At 37.5% G+C, this 16,762-nt stretch overlaps 2 protein-coding genes across 3 annotated transcripts in view; both read left to right on the forward strand.

Moving 5' to 3' along the window:
- The first annotated feature begins 978 nt into the window (after positions 1-978).
- Positions 979-14,777, forward strand: znf148 (zinc finger protein 148). 2 transcript variants are annotated; one of them, XM_051708282.1, is made up of 7 exons: positions 979-1,108; positions 3,784-4,248; positions 5,200-5,325; positions 5,731-5,854; positions 5,939-6,022; positions 6,337-6,455; positions 8,728-14,777. In XM_051708282.1, the coding sequence occupies exons 1-7, from the start codon at positions 1,064-1,066 to the stop codon at positions 10,342-10,344; spliced, it is 2,580 nt and encodes an 859-aa protein (XP_051564242.1). In that variant the 5' UTR covers positions 979-1,063; the 3' UTR covers positions 10,345-14,777. The 2 variants fall into 2 exon arrangements, with proteins under 2 accessions (XP_051564242.1, XP_051564243.1); XM_051708283.1 differs by having other exon boundaries at positions 3,788-4,248.
- An 811-nt stretch (positions 14,778-15,588) lies between these two features.
- The window catches only part of LOC127446937 (solute carrier family 12 member 8-like), a 28,792-nt gene continuing 27,618 nt past the window's right edge, over positions 15,589-16,762 (forward strand). The window contains exons 1-4 of the mRNA XM_051708284.1: positions 15,589-15,610; positions 15,703-15,820; positions 16,072-16,146; positions 16,302-16,448. Coding sequence (XP_051564244.1) covers positions 16,105-16,146; positions 16,302-16,448 — 189 coding nt within the window. The 5' untranslated portion in view covers positions 15,589-15,610; positions 15,703-15,820; positions 16,072-16,104. The remainder of the gene's footprint in view (positions 15,611-15,702; positions 15,821-16,071; positions 16,147-16,301; positions 16,449-16,762) is intronic.

Here is a 16,762-nt window from a genome sequence, read left to right on the forward strand (position 1 = left end):
CAACAATGACAAACCATGGTTTACAGCAAAACTCAGGCAGCTTCGTCAGGCCAAAGAGGATGCTTACAGAAGTGGGGTTAAAATCTTGTATAATCAGGCCAAAAACAGACTGACAAAGAAGATCAGAGTGGCTAAAAGAGGCTATTCTGAAAAGCTGAAAAAACTGTTTTCAGCTAACGACCCTGCATCAGTGTGGAGAGGCCTGAAAGACTTGACCAACTACAAGACACCATCCCCCAACACTGTAGGGAATCAACAATTGGCTGATGGTTTATATTATAGATTTGAAAAGCCCAGTCTCACACACCACACCTGCTCTGACCTTCACAGCACACAAACATTTACACTTCCTGCAACCCCCCACACTTGCTTTTCGAACTGTTGCCCTCTGGCCAGCGCCAGCACCAGAACAGCCAGGCCCAGGAACAGTTTTTTCCCTCAGGCTACCATCTCATGAACAGTTAAGGCTGACCCCAAATACTTTCCTTTTGTCAATACAACCATGTGCAATATACAACTGCACATAACTGTATATCTGTATATAAAATATTCGAACAACATTATAGCTCTATTGTGTTTTTCAATTTTTTTTCATCTGTTATATTTGTTTTTATTTTTGTCACTATATGTAGCTATGTTTAAATGTATATGTTTGTATGTATGTATATACAGTTGCATTTGCACTGGAAGCTTGTCACCATGACAAATTCCTTGTGTGTGTAAGCATACTTGGCAATAAAGCTCATTCTGATTGCACCTGTCTCCTTTTATAGGCTAATTTTTTATCCAGTTTATAAATTCAGGAATACATTTATAAAACCTTCATACATACCCAGGCTATCCTGCCATTATTATTCTCTACATGAATTTCCCCTGCCATTTACACCGCTGGAAGTGTATTCCAGCCAGTAATAAAACCCCAACAATATTCGATAGTCTGTCATCAGAGCGCATCTGCCGCGCATGTCGTCAGAGCGCATGCGCATTTGCAGATGGAACGTAGCTCGCTAGCTTCGCGCGCTAGCAGCCAAAGCATCGCAGTAAACTTTGACAAACACGTCATATGCAACTCGAACCCGCCGTCAGCGCCGTGCTGACAGCACAAGGGGTACGTATACTCTTCATCCATGCGGGACTGCGTTTGAATCATCCGTGAAAATGTATGCATTCTGGCTTCTGTGCGCGCGATGAAATAGCAGCAGTGATGGAGATCAGGCCAATTTGAAACTCCAAATTATATTCAAATATATTAAACACATTATTAAAACGCATTAGACACATTAAGTACAAATAATATTAAATGGGCAGTGTATTTGCGTGCATTATGAACTGTGACAGTGGGAACAGGCAGTCTGTGTTGTGGTTGAGGGTCACTGTATGTGTTTGTAGCGTCAGACTGTAAATAAATACAGTCACTTTCAGTTAATTCTGTAGTTATTTTTATTAATACGAATAAACCTGCATGCACAGAGTTTAAACTATTAACGTTGTCTATTTTGCATTGAAATCATTAGTTGATCTAGTTTCTATGTGTCTAATTCTAGGGTGATAATTGGCATGTCATATGTAAACAGAAATTTGCAATCTGGCCTCATCGGTTGAAGAAATACTGTGTTCTGGGTTCAATACAATTTAAGCTCAATCGACAGCATTTTTGGCATAATGTTGATTACCACACATAAAAGTTACATTGAGGCACTTTCAATGGAAGTGAATGGGGCCAATTTTTGGAGGGTTTTAAGGCAGAAATGTGAAGCTTATAATTTTATAAAAGCACTTACATTAATTCTTCTGTTAAAACTAATGTATTATTTGAGCTGAAGTTGTTTAAATTGTAATTTTTACAGTCGTTTTAGGGTTGGTTGACATTACGTTGTCATGGCAACAAAGTTGTAAAATTGGCTATAACTTTTCACAGAAAAGGTTAGCTATTTTATCACAAATAGGGAGTACTTAATCGTTTACAGATTGGCCCCATTTACTTCCATTGTAAGTTCCTTGCTGGAACCCAGATTTGTGCTTTTTTTTTTTTTTTTTTTTTTTTTTAAGAAAAGGAGGGTCAAGTCAAAATAATTTTTTGTGGTAATCAATATTATGCCACAAATGCTGTTGATTGAGCTTAACTTGTACTCAACCCGAAATAATCCTTTAAGTTTTTACTGTAAAGAGTTGCAGAATGCTGACCAGCTCATATGTGTAAGAGAATAATCATGCAGAGGTTCAGTTATTGTGATCCATATTATGGGCTCATTATGTTAGAAACACAGAATATTAAATATGTTATTGCTCATTGACTAAATATACTGTAGGATGCTTTCTTGGATTATTAGTGTTAACAATAATAAGACATGATGTATTACATAGATACAACAGGTGACTGTTTTGAAAGAAAAACGGAATCTTGCATAATAAGGTAAGAATGCTGCCTTATTAATTATGTTTATGCTCCAGTGGCCATTCTGACACCAAAGTCATTTCAAGTTAAATTGAGATTATTGTAATGTATTCTCTGCATATCAGGAGATGAAACAAAATGATACAATGGGGTCCAAAATTCTGATATTTGTCCAAATGTCCATTTAAACCTGGAAATAAACAATGTTTTGGGATTTTAAAAAATCCACTTTATTATCCAATTTATTACTCTTTCTTGAATTTGAGAAAGTTTTTACAAGCAATTTCATTTCTTTTATTCAGGTTAAGTTAGTTTCATTCAGCCAACTTAATTTAGTTGGATTAGCTCAAATCAATGTACTTTAGTAGTTTTAACTCAATTTTATTAGGTTCGTCAAACTAAATATACTAATGTTTAATTTGATTAGTTTTCTTTTGTTGGTCCAACTTAATTTATTTGAATAATTATTAGTATATGCCAGGTGAGCAAATGTACAGACAGTGAAACTGTTGCACTGCCAATTGATAGCAACTGTTTATAGAGCTAAGCAGCACTCGAATCAAACATCACTTGAATGTGAAAATCCATCCCCAACCTAAATATAAGCACCAATCTTAACAATGTTAACCTCCAAAACTCCAGCCTAACAGACTCTTTTTAAAAAACAATATAACAGAACATTAAAACATTAACAAATCTCCTCCTATTCTCATTTTGCTCAAAAATGCAAAAACATAACACTTCATTTCAACACTACTTGTTCACCACATCCAGTCCTGTGCAAAGCATGCTGGGAAATGGAAATCCCCTGCCCAGTTTCGTCAGTACTACAAAAGTATTCACGTGGTTCAAACTCAGATGGATTAAGTAAACTTACATTTTACAAATTTAATTGGATAGAACACAATGAAATTAAGTTGTGACCAAATGTTCTAGAATTGTGTTGCTTTAGTTCATTTTAATTAAGTAAACTGAACAACCTGCAAAAATCCTTTTTTTGAGTGTGTAAAACAAAGAAAAGCGATGATGTATGATGACGAAGAAATATTTCAGATTATGCAATGACTTTGACATTTGTATTTGTCAGACTACCAATGTACCAGTCTTGCTCTTTGGAGCATCTTGCACAAACCTGTGGAGTTCATGCGGGGGACATACAAAATACTAAGAAATTCTGAAATTCATGTTATGTCATATCATGTCTGCTTTTCACTCTTTATGCTCAAATATAATTTTTAATTAAGTAATGTTGTTTTCAATTAGAAAAATGCAACATAGCAGCCTTTTCAATAGTGGTCTCAGTCTTTTTGGAGAGAAAAATGAAGAAAACACCTTATTACTCATGTAAAGTTTGTTTCTCTTAAACTCAAGTGTGTTGTTTCTTTCAGTCAGGTTGTCGGAAGGCAAGTGCTGTGAACACAACAGTGTTGACTGCTGTTAGGAATCCTTATGTTGGACCAGTCTCTTCCTGTAGCTTCAGCTCAACTGCTCAGCATTCAGCGATGAACACTGATGACAAGCTGGAGGGGATGCTTATGAAATGTGGCCCTATGGGGCTTCACCACTCATCCAGAAGTTTGGGTCCTTCAAGGGTGGATGGTAGAGGAAGAAGAGGCAGTCTGGATATGACACTTGGGGAACGGAGCTTGGCCAATCATCCCCTTTTGGCAGAGGATGATGACGATGAGGAGGAAGATGATGAAGACTTGGCAGGTGGAGGGCTGACCTCACATGATCTGATGTCTCAGGATGACATGATGGTTCATGAGGAGACTGTGAAAAATGATGGACAGGATGACTCCACTTTCTCACAGCGAATCTCCCATAAATTACACTATACACTCAGTATGCCAGTAAGTCTAAAGCCAGTTGAGGTGATTAAGACCTGATTGCTGTGCTTTATCAAAACTCTTTATTTAATCTCCAAAGAGGGCATAAAGATTATACATTATTATCGGCATTAGCTGTTAATCGTGTCTGTGTGACTGATTGCTTCCCCTTGTGTCAGAGATGTATGAAATCTACAGTTTTGTCAATGGATAATAAACAATTTCTTAATTTCTTTTTTTGTAAAGATTTTTTTTTTTGTACATCTCATTTGCTGTTGTTGTACTGTATGTATATATCGGCCAACAGCAACCCTCCTCTCTATGTATTAGTATCTGCATCGACCTTTGAAAAACCAATATCATTCGACCAATAGTCTGTAGCCTTTAAAAAATATGACAGATGATAAATTGCCTTATTTTGTGTAAATATGGACCCATTTAACATTCTTACAATCTTTAACTATGTACTTAAGCATTTGATACAATGTACTTATTTTGTAAATATATGCTTTTGCATTGTACTTGCATTTAAAGTACATGCATTTAATTACATCTGTTGTTACACTGTTAACCTTAATCTCTAATCCTAAACCTAACCCAACCCTTAAACTAAACCCTAACTCTACTCTTAAATATACCCATACCTCAACCTCAGTAGCAGCTAATGTGAATCTTGTGAGAATTTTGCAGAACAACGTAAATACACAATAAGTACATTGCATTGTATGTATTTTAATGCTAGTAGAACTTAGTACACAGTAGTTAAAGACACCTAATATAAAGTGTGATCATAAAGATTAACATTAGGATGCAGGCATTCTTCAAATCAAGTTATTTTTGACATTTTGTAGAGAAATTTCAACTTTAAAAAAAGAAGGTATTTTAAAAGTCTGTTACATGTTACTTTGTATGCTTTTAGACACTGAGAAATTCAGTAAATGTATGTAATTATTATTTTGTTTTTGCTTTTATTAGGTAAATATAAAGCAGGAGATGAAAGTGCCAGATTCGTTGATTCTGAATAAGAAGGAGAAGAAACAAGGGAGGGACTCAACCGACTGTCACAAAAAGAAGAAGAGAAAGCAGCGATCACCTGCAAAGGTTTAATATGAAGCATCAGAGATGCCACTGATAAAGGAGCAGTATGCTATAACCTCTCTAAGTGAGGGATACTTTACAGGCTGCATGACATTGGTTGAAAAAAGTCATTTTAAAAGTAATGAAAGTTTAGAATTGTCCTTAAGTTGCTTCTTTTTTTTTATAGTGGACTTGCTCGCTGTATATTATTCCATTTATTATAAGGGTACAAAGCTGATTGTTTGTACTCATATAAATCTTATTTCTTTAAAAACTATTATGCACCTCTATAAGATAGCTGGCACACCAGAACTGAGCTTTATTACGTCCTCTAACTGTCCTACACTACAAAGGTGCTCAGGCATGACAGCTTATTACATTTTCTGTGAAATAGTATTGAACTATTGATTCTCTCCATCATTTTATTAGATTCTCACTATTAATGAAGATGGCTCCCTTGGACACCAGAATCCAAAATCTCATGTCTGTGAGCACTGCAATGCAGCTTTTAGGACAAACTACCATTTACAAAGACATGTCTTTATTCATACAGGTAAGATTAAACTACTTGTGCTGGTCCTTAGGAAGTCATTTACATATAAAAGAACAAAATGAAAAACACTTGTTTTATTGGCAGGTGAAAAGCCTTTTCAGTGCAATCAGTGTGACATGCGTTTTATTCAGAAGTACCTGCTTCAGAGACATGAGAAGATCCACACAGGTAAGCAGTTATTTAAAATAATACAAGCAGATCAGAAAAAGAAAGTGTAATTTATATTTCTCTTAAAAATTTTCCAAAATGTCCAATTACATTTTCACAACCAAGGAAATATGGATGAATGTGATCCATTGCACTAATCTGTTTTGTGGTCCTTTATACACTGACAAAACAGATCTAGTCTCATAGACTTGGAGAGGGCTGGAGGGGAGCCTACCATGGCACTCCCACACTTGCTTACTTTGATGGGAAAAAAGTATTTGATTTGCTTAAATTTTGCATAACATTCATAATAACCTGTAATGTCCCACCTGTAGGAGAAAAACCTTTTCGCTGTGATGAATGTGGAATGAAATTTATCCAGAAATACCACATGGAGAGGCACAAGAGAACGCACAGCGGGGAGAAGCCTTACCAGTGTGACTACTGCCATCAGGTTAGGCAATTTAACTGGTCCAAACCAAATAAACCAATATCAAATTTGATATTGCGCAATTAAAAGTGTTACCACGTTCATGGGAAAACTGGAAATATCAGGGAGTTTTAAATGTGTGATTTCCAGGCTTACGCCCCGTCTACACCAAGTGTGTCCGTTGATGCGATGCAACAGCTTGAGGCTGACTAAATTGTATGCATCGACACAAATGTTCTAAACCGTTTATTTGTGTTGTTGGCAATAGGAGCACCAGTGCATGCAGTGCGAAATGGAATGGGACACCCTTTTACTGACGGTGTGACGCGCCGCAACGGACGCTTCCAGTGTAGATATCATCATTGATTATAATGGTTTCTATTGCTCTCGATGCGACATGATGCAACGCTTGCATCCGGTGTAGTCAGGGTGAAAGGAAACTCATGGAAATAAATAAAATCTTGAAAAATCACAGAGAATTTATGGAAATTTGTTAAGTTATGCTTGGCTCTAAAATATAAATTTGGTAGAAATTGCTCTTTTTTGAGTGAAATCTCTATTAAAAAAAATATATATATATATATATTTTTTTTCTCCAGTAAATCACAAACAACTGGAAAAGTAAAGAAAAATTAAATGGTGGAAAACATTTGGGAACTCTGCATTAATGGTGCTGTAATTGTTCTGGAATTTCCAGCCTATGTTCTACATCTAGACGATCAGGTGTTTGTCGTGAAAAACGCAAGCAGTTCGGCTTTCTCAGGCTACTTTTCCACTGGTGCAGAAGAAATCTGCTCAAAGCCGCTCACAACACTAGGGAACAGCTTGCTCCGCATCGCTGCCAATCCTACAATCCACTTTGTGAGAGTGGTGCTCGGCTTTCATAGGAATGAATTTAAAATGCTTGCTCAGCTTCGCTCACAACACACCATTGGAAACGTAGGGTCAGACTGTATAAAGTTGCTAATGTTAGCTGCCTTTCTAATGATTAGGCTATTCCAGTCTCTGCAGTTTGGGTCTGCAGGACTTCATGACGACAGTTGCACCCTCTCATTGTCTCTACTGAGCAGTGCAACAAAACAACAATGCTGTGTACACCAGATCTGATCTTTCTGTGCTGCATTCTTGAATATTTTTCTCTAGCACCAAACACGCTTCATTTATGCCCTCTCCCTCTCCGCACGCGTTGTCTCTCTTCCCCGCATGTGAGTAGACATGAGGCGCCACATAAGGTAATGTGGTTCCAAAGCGCCTTTAGACCATAATGTTTTTCATCTTTATTAATCAATGTGTGAGCCTTTAATAATGAACAAATAGATGTTCTAATTTTGAGAAAATTAATCAGATGTCATTGTCTCTGGCATGGATGACAAGGAAAGACAATAAAATTACTAGTTTGTAGCTTAGTCTTTCTCACTTTAATGAAATATAAAATGGTCCATTCAGACTTTTACATTTTCTCTCAGGGGATACCCCAGAACCCCAATACAATATCATTCCTCAGTCAGGGCTTCTGTGCCCCCATACTTGGGTATCTGAATGTAAAGAAATATATCATTTGAATGTAAAAATTTTCAAACAAACGAACAGATGATCTTTTAACATTCATATCCAACTGCATTTGATTGATAAACTCTATAAAATGTTTTAATATTTTGGTAGAAGATCCCTCGGACCCTAATGCTTTGGTTGTCTCTGGGCCACCAATGCAGTTTTTTACAGACTATTTTGAATGTTTAGGGAAATTTTTTCTTCTGTGCTTCTGCCAACTTGGAAATAAAAAAAAAAGTGCAATGTGCAAATGTGAATGTATATCATGATAAATATCGATATGAAAAAGAATATTGTGATAATATTTTTGGCTATATCGCCCAGCCCTACCGTAGAGACTGACACCGAGCAAAGACTGTCATCCATGGTTGTCAAACACAACAGTAGCAAAATAGCGCCCTCAACTGACAACTGTTATGAAAAATATGGCATTAAAAATGGCATTCAATAATTGGCTGCAACTACAACACTTTGAGAATGCACAAAATGATTGACAGGCAGAAAGTGTCATAGACCGCACATTTTTGTTTGCTTTTTGCAGAGTCCAGAGCTTTCACAGAGCCCGGTGAGAGATCTCAGGACACTTATTTAAGTAATATCTTTCAGGGGGTTTGACTTTTTTTTTTTACTTGCCTCTCCATGAAAGAATCGCTTACAGCACCTTTAAAATGTTAGTGTGCATTATATAGCCTAAATATGTTATGATATTGAGAATATATCAGAGAATGGATATTTGTCCCAACAGTATTTCTCCAGAACTGACCGAGTACTGAAGCACAGACGGATGTGCCATGAGAATAAGGACAGGAAGGTGCAGAATGCAGCTGCCAAAGATGGCCCTCTTCGCAGCACGGAGAGCTTGGACTTCTCTTTTCCTGTCAAGGAATACGCGCTACCCAAGAAGAAACGTCAGAAGACCTCTGATAAAAGTCGAGTCTCGCTCACAGGTCCCACCGTTCCAGACAAGATGGTGGAAGACGGCAATGAGGAGAAGACGGAAGACAGGCTTGACAAAAGCGAGTGTCTTCCTCTTTACGCAGTAGCCACCAAAGTGAAGGATGAGTATGTTGTGGCAGATTATTCTGTAGAGCTGCCTGATTCCCCGCCTCGCAACAGGCATCTTGCAGGTGAGGAATCTAATGATGAGATCATCAGTCCACCAAAACTAGTGCTGAAGAAAATAGCTAGCAGGAGAGGGGTGAAACAGCAATCGCTAGAACAGTCACAAAGTCTCTCTCCCTTGTCTTCATTTGAAGAAAGCAAAATAACAAGATACACATTTGAGATTGTGGATAATAAAGGCCTCTTGGATGTTGAGACCAACCCTGACATGGAGTCGGTAGAAGCACTACAAGGAGGACAAGCAAAACCAACCAGAAGCAGCACAAATTATGACGATGCCATGCAGTTTCTCAAGAAGAAGCGATACCTTCAGGCGGCTACGGCTAACACTAGCCAAAACTATGCACTGAACGTGAGCAGCATTGTGTCACAGCCCTCCGTCACTCAGGCAACTGTAGCGAGCGTCATCGATGAGACCGTTCCCACCATGATCCTTTCCGAGACTCAGACACTGAACGTGGAGATCAAGTCCAGTAATGAGAAGAATGTCCTTCCGGATGAGGTCCTTCAAACACTTCTCGATCACTACTCCAATAAGGCAAACGGGCAAGCGGAGATTTCCTTCAGTGTGGCGGACACAGAGGTGACGTCCAGCATCTCCATCAACTCCTCAGATGAGAGCAGCCCCACTGAGGCTTTGGGGAGCAGTTCATATGCGCCCCCGGCCGAGAAGGCCAGCCTTCTACAAGAGTACTCCAAGTTTCTCCAGCAAGCATTGGAAAGGACTAGTCAGAACGACACCTATCTAAACAACCAGAGTCTTACGTTTGTAAGTGACAGTAGCAGTCTCGCTGGCCAACCTTTGTTTTCCACTGAGAAGCAATTCACATCCCCATCCCGGTTCAGGCCAAGCATGAACTCTCCTTTGAGGTCCACCTTGGAGAAACCCAACTTCAGCCTTTTAGTAGATTCCCAACACTCCTTCTCCCTGTCGGGTGATGAGACTAACCCTTCCTCGGTTTCTCCAACGGAGGACTTTCTCGACCAGGTGGCCTCGCCTAAAAAGACAGATGCACAAAGCGTCAGTCAGTCATTTCAGATTGCCACTTTTGAGCAGAACTTTCGATCTCAGTTCCCAAGCTCAAGATCTGGAATATCCTCACAGTTCGGCATCGCCAGTGGACAAGTTAGTCTGAGAGCACATGGAGGAACTGACTTTCCAGAGTTCTCTCTTGTTAATGACACAAAAACTCAACTAACCTCCTCACCAGATGCTACAAACAGCCAAACATTTGGCTAAACAAGAGCTTTTAATTATTTGATGTATTTTAAAGGCACTTTATATTCCAGGTCTTTGAGTTCTGTCCATGAAGGGAATCTGATCTCTGTGCAAATGCTTATTATTTTCTTTCTTTAAACAATCAAGCCTGTGTGGGAATCAGGAGATGAGTGATACACCACATTAGATTTAATTATCAGCACCTTTAAAGAAATCTTGTCTGATTTTTTTTTTAATGGTTTCATAGCATTTTTGTGTATTACACATATAATGCTTAACATGATCATACCATACTGTACTATGGCTTGCCAAATTGGATAATTTATTAGTTATATTTTGTGTTTCCTAATAATCTAAATTCAGACATATTTCTACATCACTGTTGTAGTATACATTTTACGTGTCAGTGGTGGCTTCACCTAGATAAAAATATACGGAGGTCATGACCATATTTGCCTCTTGTTAGTGATCAGTTCTTTTGCTGGAATTTATTAACAACATGTTTAACAGAATTACATAATAATATAGCTCTTTACCAATGGAAACGACCCTAATCTACAATAGCATTACAATCAAGTTGGCTTTGTATCAGTTTTTTTTTTTTTTTTTTTGGAGAGGTACTGAAAGGACCTCACTATTGTACCTTAGAGCCATCTGCAGGTATTCTCATCCTAGGTTCACTGACCTAGGCCATACTTTTATATAATGAGATTATATAATCCTGAAATATTTTTGCACAGTACTCTGAAGGTTATTGCATAAAAAAAAAAAAAGAGATATTCACAAACAGATAAAAATAGCTTCTGTGATACTCCGCTAATTTTTATTTAATAGACTGTCCAATGACCAAGTCATGCCAATCAGTGCACATGGCACTGGTATACTGCAGGGGGTCTATAGAGGTTTTGATTTCACACATCCCACAAGTGGGTCTGCAGTTTTAGTAACTGTCCTGGGCAACAGCACCAACAGGTATTTTGTTGTTTATTTGTCATCAGTGAGCCTGACTTAATGACTCAATGGTTAGTACACACCAAGTTTTCAGTAGGTAAGTGCATTACAACACTTTTAACACATTTAATTTGTTCAATGTGTTTTATTGAATTTGCAGATGTACAGTGGCAAGAAAAGTATGTGAACCCTTTGGAATTAGCTGGTTTTCTGCATTAATTGGTCATAAAATGTGATCTCATCTTTATCAAAGTCACAAGTAATGTGCTTAAGCTAACAACACAAACAATTATAATCTTTCATGTCTTTATTAACACTTCCCTGACTGGCCACTCCAAAAGGTGGATTTTCTTTTTTTAAGCCATTCTGTAGTGGATTTACATCAGTGTTTATGGTCATTGTCCTGCTGCATCACCCAAATTCTACTGAGCTTCATCTGGTGCACAGCCACCCTGACAATATCCTGTAGGATATCTTTTTTTTAAATTTTTTTTTATCCCCTTTTTCTCCCAATTTGGAATGCCCAATTCCCACCACTTAGTAGGTCCTCGTGGTGGTGTGGTTACTCACCTCAATCCAGGTGGCGGAGGACAAGTCTCAGTTGCCTCCACTTCTGAGACCGTCAGTCCATGCGTCTTATCACGTGGCTAGTTGTGCATGACACCGCGGAGACTCTGCATGTGGAGGCTCATGCTACTCTCTGCGATCCACGCACAATTTACCATGCGCCCCATTGAGAGCGAGAACCACTAATCGCGACCACGATGAGGTTACCCCATGTGACTCTACCCTCTCTAGCAACCGGGGCAATTTGGTTGCTTAGAAGACCTGGCTGGAGTCACTCAGCACACCCTGGATTCAAACTCGTGACTCCAGTGGTTGTAGTCAGTGTCAATACTCGCTGAGCTACCCAGGCCCCCATCCTGTAGGATATCTTGATAAACTAGGGAATTAATTTTTCTTTAGATGATGGCAGTGGTCTAGGCCCCGACCAGCAAAGCAGCCCCAAATCAATCCACCGTACTTCACCATTGGGATCATGCTTTCATGTTGGTATGCGGTAGCCATTTTACACTGTACATAGTGTGTTGTTCCCAAGCAATTCAACCTTAGTTTCATCAGTCCACAAAACATTTTCCCAGTAGCATTGTGGAGTGTCAAGGTGGTCTTTGGCAAACTTCAGGCATGCAGCAATGTTTTTGTTGGAAAGCAGCAGCTTCCTCTGTGGTGTGCTGCCATGGACACTATTCCTGTTTAATGTTTCCGGATAGTAGACTCATGAACAGAGATGTTAACCAGTTCCAATGATTCCTTCAAGTCTTTAGCTGTCACTCTAGGGTTCTTTTTACCTCATTGAGCATTCTTCGGTGTGTCTTTTGAGTCATTTTGGCTGGATGGCCACTTCTAGGGAGAGTAGCGGCAGTGCTAAATTGTCTTCATTTATAGACAATTCTGTGGACAGATGAATATCTAAGCTCTTCGAGATAACTTTGTAGTTATCCCTTTCCAGCATTATGCAAAGCAACAATTCTTGCTGAAGGTCTTGCTGTGAGGCAGATGCTTCTTATGAATAGTAAACTCGAAATGTTTGAGTGCTTTTTATAAGTCAAAGTAGCTCTAACCCACACCTCCAATATAGTTTCATTAATTGGATGCCAGGATTGCCAACTCCTGACTCTTAATTAGCTTTTGTTGATGTCATTAGCCTAGGGGTTTACATACTTTTTCCAACCTACACTGTGAATGTTTGAATTATGTATTCAATATGTACAAGAACAATACAATAATTTGCGTTTATTAGTTAAAACAGATTGTGTTTGTTTATTATTGTAACTTAGATGAAGATCAAACCAGATTTTAAGACAAATTTATGCATAAATGCAGGTAATTCCAAAGGATTCACATACTTTTTCTTGCTGTTGTCCTTGCGATCTTCAAAACATACATTAAATTGCAGTTTGGTATCTTGGGCATTTTTTTTAATGGTTTAAAAGCACTTTTAATTACCCTTATCCAGACACATAATGCACACCTGCATTGGAGATATGAACTTTATCAGTCTATTATGGCAAGTTGTCTTTAGTGAAATCAAGGAAAATTATTTAAGAATGTATACTGTATGGTCTGAGATAATATTTTTATGCTTTCACTTTGTCTCAGAAATATTCATTTGCACACATGTTTGTGTGTCAGATTCACATGCTGTGTCGTATTGGATTAAATTAGAACTAACAAAATAACTTTTAATGTTTGGCAATGTTGTACTAGTTTGTATATGTACACATAGCATTTGTTTATTGCACATTTCTTTCTTTATTGCTTAACTAATCATGTAGATTAAAAACTTTGTTCCTGTTTTCTCAGATTGTTTATGGAAATGTACCTGCTTTCCCCACAAATGTACCTTGATTTTAATCTTAGCTTTGTTTGTTTTTAAAAAAACGAGAGAGAGAGAGAGAGAGAGAGAGAGAGAGAGAGAGAGTATCATGCCAAGTTGTACAAGAGCAGCCCTTTTAGTATGATTTATTTAGTCTGCATGTTCTGGGTGTCAAAGACATTACCAACCAATGTTTTACTTACAGTTTCTCATAAGTGTGCCTAAGCATTCCTATATTGTTCTTTTATTCTTTATATATGTTGCAAAAAGGTGTATATTTTAAGCTTTGCATTTTGCTGTGCACATGTTTTCTTTTGTGTATAGCATGTAGAGGGTAAGTAACATGATTTATGAATATTTGTTGCCATTTTGGTTTTCTCTTTCCTGTGGTCATTGATAACTCTCTGCACAAATGTTGGTACAAAATCAAATTTGTGTTCATGTTTGTAACATTTACAGATGTACTGTCCTCTCTATGAATTGCTTCTCAATGCAGTTATAATGATTACAATCTTATTATAACACACTTTGTATGACTATCATAGACTTTCAAAAGATATTATTTATCATTTCAATGTAGTATGATACCTGCATTATGAACATCTAATCAATAATCACTGTTAAAGGTGCTCCAGAAATGTATACAAGTTAAATGAAAAATTGAGGGAAGAGCTTGATTCCTTGTTAAAAATAAATGTTTTTTTTTTTGTTTTTGTTTTTTGTGTGTGTTCAGTTACTGTTGGTAAAAGGTTAGATCCATTTAAACACATCACTGTAATCCATGATTGATTTAAAGCATCAAAGTCCAGTATGGTTACTGATTATGGATTATTGTTTTCTTAGTTTAAATTGAGTGAAAAACAGATGGTTTTATAAAGTGTGAGCACTTTTGATAGTTTTAGACGTTTAATTTCATTGGAGAGTGCGTGTCCCCCTGACTTGTACAGTGGTTATATTGTTATATGTAACGTATCCATTTTATTGTAGCCGAATTATTTCCATATACTTTAATGCAATACTTTGCCTAAGACATTGGGGGAAAGGTTCTGATTGGATGTGTTTGATTGTGTGCCTCTTTTGTGTAATAATGAATTTCCAAATACATCAACAAAGTAGTTGAGTGTTATTTCCGTGTCTTCATTATTAATCGCTGGAATGGGATGGAATAAGAAAAGTGTGGGTCATATTTCAACCCAAAGTCAAAATAAAGAAATACAAATTTTTTGCAAGTCTATTTTAGGACCATTGAGATTTTTTGCATGGTCACAATTTCATGACAATTTTAACAAATTACTGTATATAAATTATCTGAATCTTAATTGACAAGAATGTGAATGACAATCTGGTCTGGGTTGTATCTGACCAAATTGGTTATAAATAACTAGACAAGAAAATATCGTATGAGGGGGGGAAAAAGTGTTAAGAAGAGAGTGGTACACTCATAGGACACACCTGAGGTGGCGCTCGATGGATCAAATATTTGTTTAATGACGTTTATTGCACACGTAGCGCTCCACATGATAACAGCGACAACATTCTGAGACAGCTGGTTACTCAAATACAGCTTTATAGCATATATCCAATAATCAACGATGCGTGAAAGTGGCAATAAATAGATTTAAGTGTATCTAACTTGTTTATGGTGTAATCAATCAAACGGTCTCCAACTTTTTTCAGAAAAAGCTCAATGTAACTTTGGTGACGTTTGAAATTTCGACAGACGATGGAATTGGCTTCTTATCAAAACTGACCACAGTATCAAAAAGACCTTACATGTTCTGAGACATTAATAACAATTTTTATTAAACATTTTACGAAGTGTCATCCATCTGTATTCCCCAGAAAGACTATTTTAGAGGAACAAAATAAAGTTTGGGCTACTCGACACCCTCAGGTGATCTTGCGCCTCTCCCACACTGTACACCTGCTGCTGCATCCGGGTGCAGAGCGCGAGCACAGGTACGTTTGTGTTTGTTTTTACGAGTACTCAAAGAATTTACAATTTACCAATATCGTATTAACCATTTAAAAATTTTTTTGATCCCATTTAGCCTATATTAGACCGCTAATCATTAACATTGGCTGTAGACTGTAAAAGGAGCAACTGCAGTGGATATTATTGGTAACCCCCCCCAAAAAACAGTAGTAGGCTTCTACACAACTTGGCCAGTAAGCTTTAATACTGTTGTTTGACAATGTTCATCGATATTCATTTCAGTTTAATATATTATTTAAAGTAAATGTTAGTTTAATGTAGATTACTTGTTGATTATTAATGGTTTAAATGTACCACCGTGTCACTTATTAACAAATGCCTTTAGTTGGATATGTATTCAAGCTACGTGGCCATCGCCCCGTGTCGTTAAAGTTACTTTTGTACATTTAAAAGCTTTATATTCAACTTTCTTTACATTCCTCAGATCCAGTACAGCTACTCTTGCACATGAGGGAGTATGAGTCCACAGGTTCAAGAATTATTCCATGAGGACGCACAGGTAATCTCCAGTCTGGATTCATATACTGTTTGTGAACCTTGTTTAATAAAAAATAATAATCAGGTCCTGCTGTTTTACCTACATCTAAGGTACTGAATGATTAGAAACAGACATTAGTTGTAACTTTTAGATTTTAGTGACATTGGTTTGTGTAGGGCTCCCAGAGTAATGCTCAACCTTGGTGGAAGGTGCAGCTCTTCGTTTGGGAACCTGTTCTTTTCGGGACTTGGGATGGAGTCTTCACCACCTGCATGATCAACATTTTTGGGGTGGTACTCTTCTTGCGCACTGGCTGGCTTGTGGTAAGTTACGCTTTGTCAGAGTTTTAGAGATAATAGTAGGCTATACTACACTTTTCTTTTGTTTTTTTGTTTACTGTACTGTGAATAGGATGTGTCCTTTTTTGTTGGACTGAAGTTTTGAACATTTAAATTGGGATGCACCGTTATGAACATTTTTGGCCGATACAGATTGTAACAAAAATTATAGGCCAATAACGATACAGATATTTTGTCACTTACTGTACCTTATTTTGTCATCAGATCACTGTTTTACTAAGGAAAGAAAATTTACAAAGAAGTACAAAAGCCTTTTCACTGTTCTAACAATAAATGAG

The sequence above is a fragment of the Myxocyprinus asiaticus genome, chromosome 10 (assembly GCF_019703515.2).
Source record: "Myxocyprinus asiaticus isolate MX2 ecotype Aquarium Trade chromosome 10, UBuf_Myxa_2, whole genome shotgun sequence".
NCBI classification, from domain to species: domain Eukaryota; kingdom Metazoa; phylum Chordata; class Actinopteri; order Cypriniformes; family Catostomidae; genus Myxocyprinus; species Myxocyprinus asiaticus.